General features: G+C 39.4%; 1 protein-coding gene across 1 annotated transcript in view; it reads left to right on the plus strand.

Annotated features, from left to right (window-relative positions):
- Positions 1 to 20,967, plus strand: part of usp31 (ubiquitin specific peptidase 31) — a 121,925-nt gene that overhangs the window by 24,261 nt on the left and 76,697 nt on the right. The window contains exons 2-3 of the mRNA XM_048552168.2: positions 17,067 to 17,204; positions 20,416 to 20,504. Coding sequence (XP_048408125.1) covers positions 17,067 to 17,204; positions 20,416 to 20,504 — 227 coding nt within the window. The remainder of the gene's footprint in view (positions 1 to 17,066; positions 17,205 to 20,415; positions 20,505 to 20,967) is intronic.

A 20,967-nucleotide genomic window follows, 5' to 3' on the forward strand; every position in this document is an offset into this window, starting at 1 on the left:
GCCTTAAAGTTGCCTTAAAAGGAACAAAATTGATCAACTGTAATTTGCTGGGTGCCCGAAGTCCTGCAACTGGGCTAGTGAATATCAATAGGACCAGTCTTTGTGCTGTTGGATGCTGGGGTTAGTGAGGTCATCAGCCCATGGAGGGGTTCACAGAGCTTGCCATGTGTGACTGTGATGGTAGATGGATAGCTGACTTAACATGGCATAAATTTCATAGTACAAAACCATCATTTTTATCATCATGCAGCTGATAGCCAGCTATGTATTTGCCACACCTTTTTTGGTTTAGGTCTAATTACTGTAACTTGTAGTTTCTTTCCTTTTTTAAAAATGTCATGTAGTGTACCTTGTTTAATTTGAATAAGTTAGCTATCATTGCTGACCTGTTTCTCATTAGTTGAATTATGTTGTACTGAATAGAAGCGCTTGTGAAGCAGGCAATATCCTGCAGGGACCTTGCACATTCTGGGAACCTGCAGAACTCATTTGGAGGTGCACTAAGTTTGATTTTCTTGGGGTATTTTAGCCAATATTAATATTCTCAATGTAGAAGAATGCAAATATTGCTTGTTTCTGTTCCTTGAGTGTGCTATCTTAACTGTTCATGACTTGGGGAGTGTTCCGAGGCAACGGTTTGAGCTTCAACACTGGGGAATGAGAGTGAGAAATTTGGCAGCAGCACTCCTGCTTGATTGGTCATTTTATCCTTCACTTGCTTGATGAGCATAGCATGTCTTGGCGTTGTGGTCCTGCAATCCAGCATGCGAGAGTTCACGAAAGGAAATAGTGTTTCCTTTGATTTTTAAATGATTTGTACAAAAGGACAGATCTGACCACATATGCCCAGAAGTGGAAAACACAACAACTTTTTTTTTGTTTTGTTGTAATCTCTCCTAGAACATAGAACAGTACAGTACAGCACAGCACAGCCCCTTCAGCCCACAATGTTGTGCCGAACTTTTACGCTAAACTTACGGTCTATCTAACCTAGACCCCATCTTATACTGTCGTTTCGTATGCCTATCTAATAGCCACTTAAATGCCCCTAATGAGGCCGACTCCATTACCCTCTCCAGCAATGCATTCCACGCCTCTACTGCTCTCTGAGTAAAGAACCTACTCTGCTATCTCCCCTGTGTCTACCTGCACTCACTTTAAAACTATGCCCCTTTTGTAATAGCTACCTCTGCTCTCGGAAAAAGCCTCTGGCTGTCCACTCAATTTATACCTCTGATCATTTTGTCTATCAAACCAATTCTCATCCTTTGTCATTCTAAAGAGAAAAGCCCTAGGTCTCTCAACTTTTCCTCGTAAGACCTTCCCTCCATTCCAGACAACATCCTTGTAAATCTCCTCTGCACCTTTTCCAAAGCTTCCACATCTTTCCTGTAATGAAGCGACTAGAACTGGACACAATACTCCAGATGTGGCTGAACCAGGGTTTTGTTTAGCAGGAGCATAACTTCACAGCTCTTGAACTCAATCCATCTATTAATGAAAGCTAACACACCATATGCCTTCTTCACGACTGTATCCATCTGGGTGGCAGCTTTCAGGGAACTGTGGGCATGACCCCCGAGATCTCTCTGCTCTTCAACACTGCCAAGAATCTTTCTGTTAACTCTACAAAATTTGTTGTAGGAGATTTGTTACTTTGGAGGAATGGTTTTCTTACAAAGTGTGTAATGTCGATATTCAGAAGAATGAATGATTGCTTTCTTTTCCCCATCTGCAAATATTCTTCTTCCAAACGTCCTACAGAAGGAGTTTCCAAGATCATTAATATAGTGTAGTGTAGTAGAATAGAAATTCCGGTTTCAAATCATTTTTGAGAAAACAGAGGTTCATGACAACTTCAAAATACTTCTTTAAGCATTGATTGAGAGGGAACACCAAAGATTAATGTTCAATCAAATTCAAAATTTGATTTTCAGTTATGGAGATTATTAAATTCCAAAGTTACTACTTTAGCATGTATTTGAAACTTGCGAGCACTTGTCACACAGCTGGTAATCTTTGGATGTCACAATTCATTTTAACAGATGGGCTGTAACTGTCTGCACACCATTGAGTTTGAGACTTGGTTTGATGATAGTGATCTGCAGTTTGACACTTATTGTGAAAGTTCAGCTTTCATCTTTTAACTTTTAATATTTTGGTTTTTGACAAAATATGAAACCAGAGCAAATGCCTGGAATTCCATGAAGTCTGTCTGTTTCTGCAGTTATTGTGTACTTCGTTTCCAGTTTTGACAAAATATTGCACCTAAAACATGTTTAGCTTTGTCATCTTTTTCCACTGATACTGATGGATGGACCTGTTTGTGCATGATGTTGTTATAATGATCTGTATAATTATCAGCCATCTCAAGAGCAGTGTGAGATCTGTAGGCTTGAGGTGGAATTTTTATTCAGTGTCACTCAATGTGCACTTAACCTCAATTATTTTTTGCTTTTCATTGTATCTGAAGCAGTAGTAGTCATGATGAAGTTGTTCAGTTTCCAGTCTTGGAATCTCTTGCATTCATGGTTCATCCTGTCACCCACTAATATCAGCAAAGATGAGAGTGTCCTAATGTGAAGAGTTTTTCAGTCCAGGAATTGAACTTGGTCAATACGTTTGGGGCAGACCATTTGGGACAGGCACCCATTTCACAGTTTGAAAGACAAATTTCTGACTGCAGTCATCCTAACATTTCTGTTTTGAAGTGAGTGAAAAATAATGGAAGAGGATTTCAGTTTGAATTTTAAGCTGCTTGCAAGGAACTGTGCTAATTGATGTCTAATTTGGGCAAGAAACTACACTGTCACTGATTTTAGACTTCGGTCTCAGCTGTGAGTTTGTTGGGTAGTTCTTAGTGTGTCTTGGATCACAGTGTATCCACGCAGTTCTTTTTGGATTTGGTTAAATGTAGTTAAGAGAAGGCTCAAACAGCAATTTGCTTAAATATGAAAATTTGAGTAATGATAAAAGATGGAAAAAGAAAGGAATATTTATTGAATAAGAGAGGAAAAAGAAGTAAGCCTCCCACCCTTCTGCCCATTGGGGACCCCTCGATTGATGGCTGGACTGGAGGCTGAGGTTGTTCCTGACACCATTTGCGATCCTGGTCCGAGGTGAAGTCTGATGACTTGGAATGAAACTGTCTCTATTATACCATGTAACAGACAGCCAGAAGAAAAGCAGCTTTGGTTATGTTATCTTTGGCAGGTACAGGAATGTTCACAGGACTCATTCAAGGTCATGCAGTGTCAAATATCATCAACAAATTTAGCCCTTCAGCCCATCTTATACATTATGGTAGTTCAGTTCTGAGGTTAATTTTTTTTTTTATGCTGACATTCTCTTGATAGCTCAGCACATTCCAAAGTACATACAGTTGAGTTTTAAACCCATTATTTATCGGAGTTGAATTTAACTAATTGATACAAGAATTCTTATATCTTTGATATGATTGCAGTTATATTCGTCCTTCTCCTTTTCTTCTCTGCTGATGTTCTCCTACAGTGAACTAATGTGTTTTGGCATCCCGCACCGCTTTGGCTGTGTGTGTTATATGCAGGGCAAAGGCTCTGGTTAAGGGCTGTTCCTTTTGACTGTTCTTGTCAAAATCACTGCAGTTTAATGATTCACATGTAGCATGTGGAGTGAAGGATGTTGTTTCCTTTTAAAAACATTTGCCATTTATTGATAACTTTGTTATTTTCTGCAGTGTTTATAATACACAATTTCGAACTGCTCCTGGACAGTTGGTAAACAGGGTGTCTCCTGCTTTATGTATCAGCCAGCAGTTTGGTTTCAAATAAACTGGAAAAACTCGGTGAGTCTGACAATCTTTGGTTGGAGAAGCAATTAGTGTTTCTGAAGAAGAGTCATATTGGATTTGAAATATTAATTCTGTTTCCCTCTCCACAGATGATGCCAGACTTGTTTATTCAGTATGTTCTGTTTTTATTTCATGTTTTTGGCATCCATAGTATTTAGCTTTTATTCTTGATGGATTTCAGTTGCACTTGTTTGTACTATTCTATTTTCTTCAGTATGTTTCCCATCACCCAGTCACTGACAATTGGTATTTGACTCACCAATATTTCCTCTATATTCTTCAGTCAGTTTTAGTTATGTGCCTGTTGAATTGCAGCTGTTCTTCTCGAACTAGAAGGTGAGCCAGATGCTTGCTGTATTCTCTGGCACCATTCATAGCTTTCAATTGGCTCTTAAATGAACCAAATGGATCTACCTTAATGGCCTTCTCTGAGAATCTACTCCACTTCTTCTAAATTTATGTAAAACTGGATGGCAGAGGGGAAAGAACAGATCTCCATGTTTCCTGGACCTGATGTTACCTAGTCATGTTGATGTCATGAATTAGTTGCCTTCAATGATGAAGAGACCATGTTTCTCCGATAAGCCTCTTAACTAAGTCTTGTAGTTTGTTTAAAAGAGGCAGGTGTGGATAGGAAACATTCAAGTAATTTGGATTGTAGGTTTTACAGAAAGAAAAGTATTGCATTTTAAATGTTATTTTTCATAACTGGAACTTCTTAATGCACCCTGCAACCAACAAGGACTTTTCAAATGCAAGAAGCAGTTTGTTTCCACTATGTTGCTTGGAGTTCAAAGCAACCCTTTATAATGCTTGAACCATGAAAAAGTACAACAAAAAAAGTGGAAAGTGCAAAGTTGTAATTATGAAGAAAGCTTAAAACTGGGCTGTTTTCATCAGATCAGCAGAGGTTAAGAGTGAATGTAACAGGAGGGTTTGACCCTTCTTTTGAATGACTTGCAGGGTAAACAGTGAAGAATCACATTAAAGTAACATATATTCAGTATTATTAATGGAATTAAGGAGAAAATCTGAGTTTTTAAAAAAAAATCCACACCGCTGTTAGAGCATGGAGTACATCACTAGTGCCTATGTAAGTTCATTGTAACATAATCTAAAAGATAATTGGACTACCATTTGAAAAGACAGGATATATGAAAAGACTGGGATAATTGCACTTAAACAAGTTGCTACTGTTGGAGGAACACCAGCACATACGGGATAGGCTATATTATTTTGCCTTACCATTAAAAGGGAATAAGCATATTATCTTTGTTAGAAAGAATATACAACAGTACTAAAGTGGGCAACTTTTTGCTCCCATGTTTGGACCAGTTCCTTGGAAACTTTTGCTGTGGTGCTAGCTTTGACTGAATGGAGCCACTGTAGGATGTAGGAGTGGTCCACATGTCCACTGATGAGGCACAGTGTCGGGGCAAAGCTGGTGTTAAATGTTGAAGCATTGACTTCATATCGTAATTGATACGTTGAATTTTCAAGCAAGGCTCTAATTTTATTTAGTCTTTTTGTGATCTCCTGATTTCTTCCCCCCTGCCCCCCAAGAAAATAGATTCATGTTCTGCTTCAATGATACCACTCATGTGCTGCCCATTCCCTTGAATTTGCTATTATAGGTAATGAGTTTCTGGATATAGATGCTGTAATAACTAAGTATGGTTTGTGGTCCCTGAATTCATGGAATGTTGTTCGTGCAATGCACTTAAATATCTGCAGACACAGCACAGTGGCTAACCATGGTGAGGCCTCTTTAATGTGTAGGGTTAATTGATGATTTCATCTTTCGTGCATATAGTTTTTGAAATATAATGTCAATGGGAATCAAAATTGGACTCTGGTTATGGAGCTGGTTGGTTAGGAGTAAGATACATGATTGTAAAGTCACATTCCACTCAGCTCGCGTGAATTCAGTTTACATTGACTGCAATGTAAACTGAAATCTATTTTGTGCCTTTAATTTATTAACCGGTAATTGATAAAACATGTGCGTATTGACTACGAAAGGAAATTATGCTATGCTTCATTTAGCATATTGTGCATCTTACTGAACATGCAAGATGAACACACTGCTGAGAAGGCTTGTTTTAAGTTCTCATTAAAAGCTTGTTTGCAGTTGAATGCAAGGTGGTGTCACTGGGTCCAGAGGCCAACTTCAATGACTGCCTACAGACACCGCTGTTCAGAAAAGCAGTGGGAATAGAGAGAACCATGCATTCTGTTGATTTAGAGGCTCAGCTGCTCAACCCACTGATTTTAGTTTCGTCCTTGTTATGTGGTATGGTTTTCAAAACCCATCAAACATTTGGGCAAGGTACATCCATAGGATGCACTGCAGAAAATCAACAGGGTTTCTTCGCACCGCCAAAACCCATGACCTTTGCCTTGTTGAAGACTAAAGCAGCAGATGTGTAGGAACATCCTCACTTCAAATTCCCTCCTGCTGTCACCATGTGAATTTGGACATACTTTGGTTATCCTTTCTTTGCCAATGGGTTAAAGTCCTGGAAATTAATATCTAACAGAAATATACAATTCCTGTCAAGAACTGAAACAGTTCAAGAAGACTACCACTACTTCAAAGGTTCCCGACTTTGCCAGATCTGCACAGGAATCATACTGGATTCAATGTTGTTCACTCTGTTTCTGTCTCCGTAGACGCTACCAGACTTGAGCATTCCCTGTTTGTTTGCTAACTTTACCTGTGTCCTAAGAATATTGAAAGTGCATGTTTGCAGATACCAATTTCAAGTGAATATTCGCAATGTTAGGCATGTACATTTTAGTTGTTGTACAGATAGTGGTTTTGATCACCCAGGACTTGCAGCTGATGGTGCAGAGTCACTTGTTAAAGCAGAATGCACTAGATTCTGTTTTTAAATAGTCCATGGCACTCAGCTAGATTGTTGAGATTGTGTAAAAACTGAAGGTTGCATTTCACTGAATTGCATTTATCAACCCAAGATGGGTGGTATCTGTTGTTGAGAAACCTCTGTTCAGTGATTCAGTTTAGTTGCACCTTTGATAGACAGGACTACAGATGCTGCATAGCTACATATTTAAGAAAGGTGGTAAGAAAAAGCCAGGGAACTATAGACAGGTGAGCCTGATGTCACTGGTGGGTAAGTTATTGAAGGCAATTCTGAGGAACAGGATTTACATGCATTTGGAAAGGCATGGATTGATTAGGGGTAGTCCACATGGCTTTGTGCTTGGAAAATCATGTCACTAACCTTTTTAGTTTTTTTGAAGAGATGCCTAAGAAAATTGAAGACAGAGTGGAAGACATTGTCAAACACCATGTTCATAAAGACACGGTTCCGCATGGTAGACTGGATAGCATGGTTAGATCACTTTGAGGGTGGCAGTGGTGGGTTTTGAGGGGCAGCAGTTTTGTAGATGCCTTTTAAAAAGGACTGTGGGCCGAGGAGTGGCAGATGGAGTTTAATTTAGATTAATGTGAGGTGTTGCATTTTGGTAAGGCAAACCAGGATAGGATTTGTACAGTTAATTGTAGGGCACTGGGGAGTGTTGTCGAACAAATAGATCTGGGTGTGCAGGTGCATAGTTCCTTGAAAGTGGAATCACAGGTGGACTAGGTGAGGAAGAAGGCATTTGACATGCTTGCCTTTGTTGGTCAATGCATTGAGTATAGGAGTTGAGAGGTCATATTGTGGCCGTACAGGACATCGGTTGGACCACTTTTAGAATAATGTGTTCAATCTGGTCTCTGCTTTAGGAAAGATGTTGTGAAACTAGAAAGGGTTCAGAAAAGATTTACAAGGTTGTTGCTGGGACTGGAGAGTTTAACTTGTAAGGACAGGCCAAGTAGATTGGGCCTACTTTTCCTAGAATGTCAGAGGCTGCGGGTGATCTTTATAAAGGTTTATGAAATCATGAGGGCCATGGATAGGGTGAATAGCTAACGTATTTTTCCTAGAGTAGGGGAGTCCAAACAAGAAGGCATGGGTTTAAGGTGAGGGGAAAGATTTAAAAGGGATTTGAAGGCCAACTTTTTCATGCAGATGGTGGTACTAGTGTAGGTGAGGAGGCACTTGTACTTACACCAATTAAAAGGCATCAGGATGGGTATATGAATAGGAAGAGTTTGGAAGGATGTGGGGCAAATGCTGGCAAATGGGAGCAGATTAGTTTGGGATATCTGCTCGGCACAGATGGTTTGGATCAAAGGGTCTGTTTCCATGTTGCATAACTCTGATTATGAATTTAAACTTGGTTTAAACAAGGATTTCTCTTTTGGGGTTACCATTCATGGTCGACCTTCAGTCAGTTTGAATCTTGGGCATTCCACTGTTGAATGGTCACAGTTTCATGCCAAAGCTGAGCTATCCAGTTATCCCTGTTCTCTTTGGGTTTGTTGCAACTCTACTAGTTAGCTTTTGAGTAGACCCCCAAGTCCGTTTTTGGAAGTTAACATCGAATCTGTCTCTACCACCTTTCATATGTATATTCTAGATCACAACTTGCTTTTTAAAAGACATCTACAAAACTGCAGCCCCTCAGAACCCACCACTGCCACCCTCAAAGTGATCCTACATCTGCCTTCAAGTTGCTGCTGTTCAGATTTAAGGTTTTTTAACTCTCATCTTTTAATGTTTGTTTATTTCCCTCTCCACAGATATGGCCTAACCTGCTGAGCATTTCTGGGACTTCTCTTGTATCTCTTCTGGGACCTTGGTTTATTTAAATGGATCCCTGTAGCGGCTGCTGGGGTTCCACTGGAAATTAACCTGCGGTTGCTGCAAACTGTTCACAGCCCTAATTTAGTGTACAGTCCCACTTATGGTCTAGGAAATTTAAAGATGTTATAATGTAGGAGAAATGACCTTGTTGCAGTTCAAAACCACTACAAAATAAAAAAATGCTTATTGTTAGCTGGTAGAACATGCTGTGATTGAAAGTAATTCCTATTCATGAAGTGTTTTGGAATTTGAGATATGATTCAATATAAAATAAGTACAAGCTGTTGTTGCATTTTTGATAAGATTGGATTTGAAATACCAGGTGTAATTGAAATACAGCTATGTAAGGCAGGGAGCAGGGGAAGAGGTTCACTAAATTACACCCAAAAAACCTGGATGGATTACTGGTGAATGTGTATGCTTTCTGAGTCATGGGAATGTGGTGAGATGTAGATCTGTTTTTCCAACTTGTCCTGTCATAGGAAGCCTGCCGTGGTATCTATTGGATCAGTTGAGTATTTTAATATTTTTAATTGTTGACCGAGTTTGTTTTTACCCCCATTTTTAATTATTCATCCAATTACATGGTTGCACTCTCTACCAGGTAGAAGCTTGATATTCATATTCGAATCAATGCGACAATTCATCTTGTCCTTGGGGAATGCAGTACTTATGGTTAAGCCATTGCCCACTCAGTCCATGTCAGTATTTTTATGCTCAACACAGCAAAATTTCATTTACATTGACTCTCACAGTTCTCATGCCTTTAGCCCACTTCCTGGACAAGAAGGAGAAGTAAATTTAGTTATTACGATGTGCTCTTTGTCGGTAACAAGGTGAATTTAAATTAATCCTATTTGTGAAGCCCATTTTAAGTGACCCATAACATGCTCATCAGGATGAAATGAAAGCAGAGTTTATTACAGTGTTCAAACCTTGGGGATAGTTGTTCGCACCACATATTCCCACGTTGTATACATCCAAGAAAGAGAAAAGGAAAGAAGTTAAAAATTACTTGAAGCAATTCTTATATCTTTTGATTTGTAAGTGAATTAGTTAACCCACTTTGTCACAACTATTGTTTTGTAGCAGATGATTGGGAAGATATTTGCATAAAGTGAAGCAGTTACAGTTTCAATAGCATCCTTTCTTCAGAACTTGCTGAGGTAGATCTCTTGGCTACTAGTCCTTTGTGTTAGAAATAATAGGAATTGCAGATGCTAGAGAATCGTGTTAACAAGGTGTAGATCTGGATGAACACAGCAGGCCAAGAAAGCTTTCCTGCTCCTAAGATGCTGCTTGGCCTGCTGTGTTCGTCCAGCTGTAATCCTTTGTGTTGGCTGGCCTGGAATGATCTTATGTAATGTGAAAAGTTTCATGCCCCAGGAGATGATAAGTTCACTTCTGTCCTGGAAAATTCTGGAAGCACTCAAATTGCTCGTTCTTTGTTCAGAAACTGCCACTTTAAAATCCAGCTAGAGTTCATTTAGCAAAATGAATTTTAGCAAAATGCTATAGTCCGCTTTTTTGAAAGGAAATTAAGATATGTCTTCCTGCCCTCTGGCTGCTGCTCACCTATCCAACATAATCTGGAATGCTGACACAATTTCTGCCTCAACCACCAGCTATGGAACTAATATCCACAACTGTAAACCTGTGCTTGTGCAGAGGCACCTATTGTATTGAATCATAGCAGGACCCTCATCCTTCACTTCTCAACTGGAATTGGTAAAGTTCTATTTGTGTTGTCCTTTTGCAATATTAAAACAATTCTAGTAATAGTATCTCATTTAATGGCATTGTCAGTTAACGACTCTCCTGAAGAACTGCTGAATAAAGATCTGGTTGGTAATAAAATTTAAAGGTTACAGGACAAGTCCAGATAGAGATGATCAAATGTCCTGTGAAACTGGATATTACCTGAGGTCAAGGGAATGTTGACAGGGAGGATAACTATAATGCACAATATAAGATGAGATTGGCATGCTGTGTTTTGGTTTGATTATCTGCACACACACACACACACACACACACACACACACACACACAGAGAGAGATAGTTTGCAAAAGATTTCTGCAGAAAGTTCATAGGAGAGGGAGTATAGAGAAACCAGATTGTTAATTTCATACAATGCTCACCTCTAATCTGTTGCACTGGCATATTGTATCAGGCAGGAAACTAACAGGCCCTGCACAACCAGTTGTCTATTTTTAAGATGTGTGTGTTTGCTGCCATTTTAAAGGAACTGTGCAGAGCAACAAACATGGTCCCGTGCACCAAGCAAACATTGAGCGAACGTTAATTTCATAGACAAGAGATTTTGCATTCGATAATCCTTAAAGAAAAAGGATCAAAACTGTCTGTCATAGACATACAGCACGGAAACAAACCCTTTGGTCCAACTTGTCCAAGCTGACCGAGTTTCCCAAACTGAACTAGTTCCACTTGCCTACTAATGGCCGAAAGCCCTCTTTAAACTTTCCTATTTGTACATGTGTCTGAATGTCTTTTTATATTTTGTAACTATACATGTATCTTCCTCTGCCTGTTCATTCCATATATGAACCACCATCTATGTGAAAAGCTTGTCCCAAGTCCCTTTTAAATCTTTCTCCTCTCACTTTAAAAATATGCTCCCTAGTTTTGAACTTCCTCACCCTAAGGAAAAGACCTTTGCTATTCTCCTTATCTGTGCCCCTCAGGATTTTATAAATCTTAAGGTCACCGTACAGCATCCTATGCTCTAGTGTAAAAAAAATCCCAGCCTATACTTATAAACTCAAACCTTCCAATCCTGGCAACATTCTGGTAAATATTTTATGAACCCCTCCAATTTAATAATATGCTTCCTATAGCAGGGCAGCAAATGTGGAACTTCAAACAAAGCTGAAACTGCTGTAAAAACTAGCTTGTTAAACTAAGTGTGTGGCAAAAATCAAAGAATGAAGTTTTAAAAAAAAAATCACAGCAGAGGGTGCATAACACTGAAACAGCAATCCAGAAAACTAACAGACAAAGTATGTTATTGTGGCTTTCAACAGCAGTCACCTGGTATACAGCTGTTATTCAGAGCAATTACTGATAGACTCAAAGTTAGTTCAGTAGTACATATAGAACAGAACAGTACAGGTCCCTTGGTCCACGATGTTGAGCTGAACTTTTACCCTAAACCTCAGGTCTATCTAACCTCCACCGCTACCTTATACTAGCATCCATATACCTACCTAATAGCTGCTTAAATGCCCCTAATGAGACCGACTTCACTACCCTCTCCAGCAATGTATTCCACACTCTACCACTCTGAGTAAAGAACCTACTTCTGATGTATCTCCTGTATCTACCTCCACTCACTTTAAAACTATGCCCCCTCATAATAGCTACTTCCACCCTAGGAAAGATTCTCTGGCTGTCCACTCTATCTGTACCTCTGATCATTTTGTATACCTCTGTCAAGTCACCTGTCATTCTTCGTTGTTCTAAATATGTTGACCCTTCAACTACTGTGGTGGCTCAAGGTCACCACCCCACCCCACCTGGCCAAACATCCTCACCACCCCTGTCAGTACTCCAAAGAGAGTGTTCTCTCTGTGACATTCTGGCCCATTTTACCGTCACCCCCATGCTCCTTACCAGGGAGACCACACGCAGACTGTGGCCATTTTGCAGACTACCTCAACTCAGTCCACAAGGACGGCCCCATTCTTCTGGTTGCTTGCCATTTCAACACATCATCTTGCTGTCATGCTTACATCTGTGTTCTAGATCTGCTGCCATGTTCCAGTGAAGCCCAATATGAAGGTGGACCAGTAGCTCATTTTCTTCTTCTGGACTCAACGTTGACTCACTTCAACAACTTGAGACTGTGAAATCTTTCCTTCATTTTGATATTTTTCATCAAAATGTCTATACCTCACTTTTTTTGTTTATCGTCGCCTACTCTGAACCAATTTTTTATCATGTCTTGACAGCCATTACTCCTCCCACTGACCCCATTTCATAACATCTTTCTTCACTCAGGCCTTTCCCTGACTTTTGCTTCCTTTTATTTATTTTGAACGGATAAAATTCATTGCATTTACACTTACAAAATATGAAATAAAAACAGTAGGCCAATTGGCCCTTCAAGTCTGCTTTGCCATTAAATAAGATTATAGCTGATCTGTGTGTGTTCAGATGTCCATGTTCCTACCATCCCCAGTGACCTTTTGATTCCTGTTACTTCTGTTCTGATGAAGAATCAAATTAAAATGAACATTAAGTTTACTTATGTCTTCACCTGCTGAGTTTATTCAGCAATTTTATTTCATCTTTGATCTCCAGCATCTGTATATTTTGCTTTTATTAAGTGAAATCTACCTGCACTTGGTAGCTACAAGTATACTTTTCAATTATTGGTTATATTACCACTAAGTGAAGAACTGATTTAATTAACAGATTTGAGAAAGCATTTGTGTGCTTCCTGGTTTGGTGGCACACCTGGGCAGTTGCTTGGTGCATGAACTTGTGATTGAAGTGAGAAATTTGCAAGTCTACTGTTCTGTTCCAAACTTCCAGGGAAGTCTAAACTGTTAAAGCATTCGGAATATAAAATTTGCATGTGCAAACCATGAAATTGAAAATTGCTAAAACTGATTTTGGAAGGCAGAGTAATCTAGTTGAGCTAAAATATATTCTCTATTCTTGAAACAGCATTAATCTCAAATGCTGATTTTTATGTCGCTGATTGTTAGTCAACACTAAGTACACTGAATTTTTCTTTCCTCCTCCAGTTCTTGAGACATGGGTGATTACAGTCAATTATTTCTGAGAAAATAGCAGCACCTTCCTGTATAATGTGCCTAACAAGTACCTGTATAGCTGCTGAGAACTGCCCTGATTATCCCATTTGCACTGCATGATAAGTGAGGTAATTCCATAGAACTGACATTCCTTCATATCAGCACAAGCCCCAGAACAAGCTACTCAGAACATACTAATGCCGAGATTCACCCTTCTACATAATTCAGCATTGCAAGCTTCCCACCTGTGGCATTTATATTGCAACTCATTTTATGCAAGTAATGAATGAGCAATCAGTCTGCAATTAGTGGTATTGATTGAGGGAAGAATTTGAGGATATTGTGTTTTTCTTGCTATCTATCTCTAGTACGCTCAGAATTTTTAGAGACCCTAGAACGCAGACTGAGCAGAAACATTCTCAGCCTTTTGCTCAAGCGTAAAAATCCTCACATTGTAAACTACATATACCGAGTTAATGCTCCATTCTGTGAAATCCCAGTCAGTGCAAACTGAGACCACACCACACTGAGGCAGTTTTGCAATTGAAACACTGATGGAGATCTATAAATAGTTAAGTAGGTGCGTTAATTTTGGACAGACTCCATTTCGAACAATCTCACATGCTCCCAACTATAAACAAATTGATGGGCTGAAGAGGTAAAATGGTGTTTACAGAAATAAAAACTTGAAATTAATATTTGACAGTTGCCACAAGCCAAGGATTTCCATAAGTGTTCAAAGGATCTGCTTGCTATACTTGGTAATGGACAGGATGGAATATATCCAGATCAACCAAATCTACTAGACAAATCCACTGGAATTTTTCCAGGATGTAACTAGTAGCATTGACAGTAGAAGCCAGTGAATATGGATTATTCAAACTTTCAGAATGCTTTCAATGAGGTTCCACCACAGATTAGCGTGTAAAATTCAAGTACATGGCATTGGCGGGGTGGGGGGCGGGGGTGGTGTACTAAAATGAATAGAGAACTGGTTGATGGATGGGAGACAAACAGCGAGGTCCTTTTCCAAATGGCAGCTAGTTACTAGTATGGTACCACAGGAACCAGCTGTTCAAATCTATGTTATGATTTATGTGAGGGAACTAAATGTTACATATCCACATTTCAAGTTGACAATGTTACGTGGACAGGTGAGCTATAATGAAGATGCAAGATTTGGACAAGTTGAGTGAGTGGGTAAATTCATGACAGATGAAGTATAATGTAGATGATTATAAGGTTATCTGCTTTGGTTGTAAAAATAGGAAGGCAGCTTTTTATCTGAATGGTGAGAGACTGGTAAAAGGGGAGGTGCAGCGAGACCTGGGTGACCTTGCACTCTAATTGCTGAAAGTAAGCATGCACGTGCAGCCGGCAGTGGAAATAGCAATGGTATGTTGGCCTTCAAAGCAAAAGGATTTTAGTACAGGAGCGGGACTATTTTTCTGCAATTGTACAGAGCCTTGGTAGGACCACACCTGGAATACTGTGCAGTTTAAGTTTTATTCCTGGAATGAATAAAGTCCTAACTGATACTAGTCTATGTTCGCTGGAGTTTAGAAGACGGACTTGGGGGCAGGGGAGGGCATTCTTGCAGAAACCTTTAAATTCTAACATGACGAGACAGGATAGACGCAGGATAGATATTCCCAATGACTGGTGACTCAAGAACCAGGGATTTCACAGTTGAAGGAAATGAGGTAGGCCAATGAAAATTTGAAATCTGAGATGAGAAGTTTCTTCTCCTAGAATTTGATGAGCTTGTGGATTCTGACGTAGAAAGTGGTTGAAGCCAAAATGTTGAATGTTTTCAAGGAGTTAAATATCGATCTTAGGGCTAAAGAGCTTAAAGGATATGGGGAGAGAAAGTAGGAACAGGGTACCAAGTTGGATGATCAGCCATGGTCATATTTAATGGCAGAGTAGGTTCAAATGGCCTGTCGTTCCCATCATCTGTGTTCCTAGCTATGTTTAAACCCAGTGAAAGAATTACCATGAGATTGAAATGTAACTCAGACTAGTTTAAATGCTAACTTGGAATCAGAACGATTTGTTCATGTTTGATGTCTTGAACTTGAGCTGTTGAACATGCAGATGATTGTTTTGACAATCTCCTGGAGTTGTGTGTTTTGGGCAGTGCAGCAATACTGGTTTTCCGAAACCAATTGTTGTACCTCATTGGCTAGTGATGAAGAACCCTTATCCAGCTAAAGTGATCTATATTCAGTTTTGAATAAACTGAGGTCTGGGCATTGGTCTCTGTCACTTGGATAGAATTCAAGACAATGCTGTAAACATGTGACAATGAACTATTCCAGAAAAATAACATCTTGCATTCCATCTGCAGGTTTGGGCTCCTTACTTGAGGAGGGAGTGCAACAAAAACCTGGTAGATTAATTCCTATAATGATGGGAATTTCTGTGAAGAGAGCTTGAGTAGAATGAGTCCTTGTTCTGTTAAGTTTAGAAGAATGAGTGATGGCCTTAATGAAAGGTATAATATTCTTGGTGTCTTGACAGTGTAGATATTGAGAGGCTCTTTTCCTTCGGTTAGAGAGTCTTTGGCCTAGGGAAAGAATCTTAAGAATAGGGATTGACCATTTAAGACTAAAATGAGATTTTTTTTTCATTCCTCGTTGTGAATCTTTGGAATTCTGTGTTCTTGAGATGGTTTACTGTTGACAATGTTCAAGACCATGAGGGATGGAAAAGTAGGGCTGAGATGAAGATCAATCATGTTTGAATGGCAGAGCTGGCTCAGGGGCCATGTGTAGTTTTCATGTTGTTCCTTAATTTTGTATTGCCCCAGAATAATGCCCAGTTAACTCTAACCTAGTAATCCGAGCAGTCAGAAAGCATTACAACATGGACTGATTACACGTGTGCTTTCTGTAGTGCAGTCTGATCCCGTTTTGACAAACAGATGTTGCTATATGAGGTTTTTACATTTCTTCCTGGGATGTGTAAGACACTGTCAAAGGCTGATACATGAATCATCTATAGACATCCTTAAGTTCAGTCTCCAGATGCACAACAGGATCCTACCAATAACAAGTGAGATAAATGGCCTGGTGTTTTTTTTTGTCTGCAGAAACACTTTTGACCAGGACAAGACAAAGATTCCTGCTATTCAAGTAGTGTCATGCTGCTTCATGCCATAGCCCCCATTACTTTTGTCCTGAAAGCATGTTCCCCTCTGTCATGCACTGGAATGTTTCTGTTGTGTCACTACACCTAATGTTCCATCCATTATCAGGTGGACAAGGTGCTGCTTACTCCCTCTCCCTGCACTGTCATTCTCTAGTTGATCTCATTTCTTTGTTTATGTTCTGTTTCTGTTAAGCTTTCTGCCTTAATTGTTTAAATCCTCTCCCACTTACTTTTCTGTAATGATCCTTGTTGCTTTTTCCTCTCCTTAACTCTATATATTTGTAAATGACTTTTCAACGAGACATTAAACCAGGCTTTGTGCTCAGACAGGTCCTGTGGTATACATGTTTTGAAGAGCAGAGAGTTCCATGTATACTCTGGTAAATGTTCAACTCTGCCATCACCAAAACAGATTCTGTGTTTGTTGCATTTTATAGGACCTTGTTGCATGGCACATTGGCCATGACTACACTTCAGAAGTAAGTAATTGGCCATGAAATGTTTGGATTGCCTCCTGCAATATAAACATAAGTTATTCTTTAAATTGGATGTTGGGCAGTAAACCTACCCTTTTAATTTTCTTTCAGAATGTCGTATCCAAGAATGCTTTCCAATATCGTGGCAACTCTCAGCATGATGCTCAGGAGTTTCTGCTGTGGCTTCTAGATAGGGTTCATGAGGATCTGAACAATATTGTTTTAACAAATGGGAAGCCTGCAGTCAAGGTATGATTGTTTCTCTGTATTTAAAGGAAAAATAGAACAGAAAAAAAGGATAAATTTGATGTTTAAGTTACTTATTTTGATAGCTATTTGTAGGATGATAGAATGTAAAAGCTCATAATTTGCCTCTTCTTGACTGCGTCAACTCTTTAGTAGTGCAAGCCGTTACTTTTTATTCACTCATTGGAAGTGGGCATTACTGGCTACACTAGCATTTATTGACCTTTCCCTAATTGCTCTGGAGCAGAATGGCTTGCTAGGTCATTACAGAGGGCAGTTTGGAGGCAGTCAAATTGCTGTGGGTCTGGAGTTACATGTAGCCCAGGCCATGTAGGGATGGCAAATTAAAGAGTATTATTGAAGCAGATCCTTTTTTTAATAACAGTGAACAGTGCTAATGCAGTTGTCACTAGGATAGGTTTTAATTCCAGATTTTTAAAATTGAATTTAATTTTTTTCATCTGCCATGGTGGTATTTGAACCAGTGATTTCACAACTTTAGCCTGAAGTTCTGGGCTGCTAGTCCAGTGTCATTACTATATTATGCCACCACCACTTCCCTGTCCTTTCCTCAAAGGCCAATATATTTTCTTTCCTTCAAGTATTTATTCAAATTGCTTTCAGAACTTATGATTAAATTTGTTTACAACTGTACAGGCAGTTACAGAGTGCAATGATTTGCTGCTTAATAGAAAAGAAAATTCCTCCTGTCTGATTTGGTTGTACCTCTTCGCACGTTAAATACTTCTGTTGTTACCAACTCTTGCCACATGAGACAGTGTCAGCTTTTTAGAAGAGATGTTTTTGATTCTTCAGAAATGAAGGGGAAAATGACACCACTTGCCTGTTTTTCATTGTCCACAGTCATTCCCAAGTGGACGGTAACATTCCATTGGACTTCTGATAAGGTTGAGCAGAGGGCATAAACAAGAATCTTGAGATAGTTGTGTTTCTCTGGAGATTTCAATTAATGCGGCCTGACAACAGTGACTTGAGATGGATAAGCATCATCAGTAATGCCACACGTTGACTGACCTGAATGTCAGTTTGTTATCTCTAGCATTGCCCCATGCATGCTGGCATTCCTAGTGTTGCACCGGTGATTCAGATTCTAAGCCGATAGTACATGTAGCATTGTACAAAATCAAGTAAAATGTTTTGATTGAGCTCTGCATCTGATCTTTATATTTTTAAAAAAAGAAATACCAGTTTGAAATGCTTTGTGGATGTGCAATAAACTGAAATTTTGTTAGACTTGTAGCTGAAAGCACATTGCCCTTTGTGTGAATAGCCTCAAGTCTTGTGAAGGGCCTTGATTTGAATTCCATTTGGTTGTCTCAGTTTAGGCTTGTTTAGGATGGGACATTGCGGTGCAAAACCAGGGAATGGTTATCTCTGGTTGGGGAATTTTCTTGTACCCAACATAGGAACACACTGTTGATCTGGCGTGCCAAGTGCGAGTAGCTGTGCTGTCCCACCACCTCCGAGTGCTGGTGGAGATATTCCTTCATGAAGTGTTTATCTGCTGGTGCTGTCTATATCTGATCTCTTTCTGGGCACTGTGCAATCAGTGCCTTGGATCATGGGTGGATTGATTGTCGATGTATTGTCAGTGGTGTTTTAGGATTTGCTTGTCCCAACAACTTGCTGAGGATCTCCTATAACAAAACCTGCACTTGGGCTCTTAGTGTTTTGCACTGCAGAAATTCCCCAAGGCTCCTTAAACTGCTCTTTCCAAACCAACGACAGCTACCATCTAGAAATACGAGCATTAAAAAAGAAATGCAAACGCCACCACCTGCAAAATTCCCTCCAAGCCACTCACCATCTTGAATATGTTGCTGTTCCTTTACTTGCACTGGGTCCAAATCCTGGAACTCCATCCTAACGTGCAACTGCATCAAATGGATTTCAGTGGTTCAAGAAGGCAGCTCACTGCCAATTTTTCAAGGGGAGTTGGGATGGGCAGTAAATACTGGCCCTAACATTGATGCCCACATCTCCATGTGGAAGTTATAATAAACATACGTACAAACAGCCAGGAAATAGAGAGATACAGACCATGTGAAGGCAGATGGGATTTGTTTAGAATGGCATCGTGGTTGGCATAGATTTGGTCATAGGGCAAGTTCCTGTGCAGTACCATTCTATATAACAGTTTTGACCAGAAAGTCGATTTTTCATTATACATGCAAGAAATATCTCAACTGTATTTATTTATACAGGGTTTCCTCAGCTCTTGCCTGATTGGATGTTGAAGTATCTTTATTTTAGCTCAAAGTTGCAATTAGAAATGAGCAAAGGTGTTTCACTGTAAAGTATTATCTACCTTCTTTCCATCCCCATCAGTTTTAATCAGAGATTAGATTTCCCTTATCCATTTCTGGCAAGAACTACTAAGAACTTCTAATTGCAATCTTCTTTGCTCATTTTCACAGGTATAACCATGTGTAAGGAAAGCTCTGTTATAAGGATGCGCAGTGCTGTGACATTAACAGCATCAATTCTTATATCAAATGTGAGAGAAGTAGAATGATTTTGGCTTGAAGGGAACTCTAGTTTTGAAACTAATGGTAGATCATTATACTAGTAGTAACACAACATCAAAAATATAAGGTACTCCCAGGTGGGAGTTTATTGTGCAAAATCTGATTTCCTTCCCAAAGGTCTACCTATGATCTGATAGTGGAGCTCACTGCTTTGATATAGTGGCTCACCTTATTTTTTTGCCAGCAGATAATTGATCTGACGAATCTGTGGGATGCGAATTATCAACAAATAGTGTGCTTTCCATCAGGGAGTGGTTACTAATCATCTCAATGTTAAATGTTCAAAATCCGTTGCTTTCCTACAGTTCTTTCAAAATTGTTGTCCTATTGCCATCATTATGCCTATGTTCGGATTCAATTTGTATATAGTTATGCAAAGCGTGTATTTATTATGTTCTTTTTCCGATCATCTACAAAGAGACTTGAGCATGTTTACTTTGTGCATTTCTTACCTCCTTCAATAAGATCAAACAATCTTCTGGCCAATTTAGCTACATAAGCTATGAAAGACTATTAGTTGCGAATAATGAATGTGAACAAGTTATTCAGAGATGCTAAATCTGTAATAAAATACATTTCGATTGGCCTGCCAACTCTCTCCAGTTATTTCCTTTTATTTATCGATGGCTGCTTTGTATTGTACATTTTGCTTTTCTTTCATTTAGCCTCCAAAAGATGAAGACGAACTCTGTGAAGGGCCATCTCTTCCAGTGAGAAGCAGTTTCGTGCAGGAGCTCTTTCAAGCACAGTATAGGTAAGAGCCTCTTTGAGTTTAAAGTGAACAAGAGACAGTCATTGAGGAATTCATTTCCTTTTTTAAATTAACGTCGTTTCAGTAGCTGTGTTGGTGTGTTGGAAAACTGTGACCTCTCAGCAAGAACAACTTAGCTGGTGCCGTTGGATTTTCCCTGGTGTGAGAGCTGTTGTGCTCTTCAGTTGACTATTTTGGGAGACTGAAGTGTTCCCTGGGTGATTGGGTTTCCAGTTTGTTTGCTTTGTATGTGAACTATTGAGTGTGGTGCACTCTCCTAGGATGTCCTAGATTAGCTTTCTAACACATTATGCAGTGCTTTGTTTGGCACTATCCGATGTGCACTGATGTTCTAGATGCAAGATGTCGAATGTGATTTAGTGGTAGCCCCTTGAGCCTGTTTCACCGTTCAATGAAATCATGGCTGATCTGTAGTCTAACTCCATATACCTACATTTGGCCTATA

Source organism: Stegostoma tigrinum, chromosome 23, assembly GCF_030684315.1.
Source record: "Stegostoma tigrinum isolate sSteTig4 chromosome 23, sSteTig4.hap1, whole genome shotgun sequence".
Classification (NCBI taxonomy): Eukaryota; Metazoa; Chordata; class Chondrichthyes; order Orectolobiformes; family Stegostomatidae; genus Stegostoma; species Stegostoma tigrinum.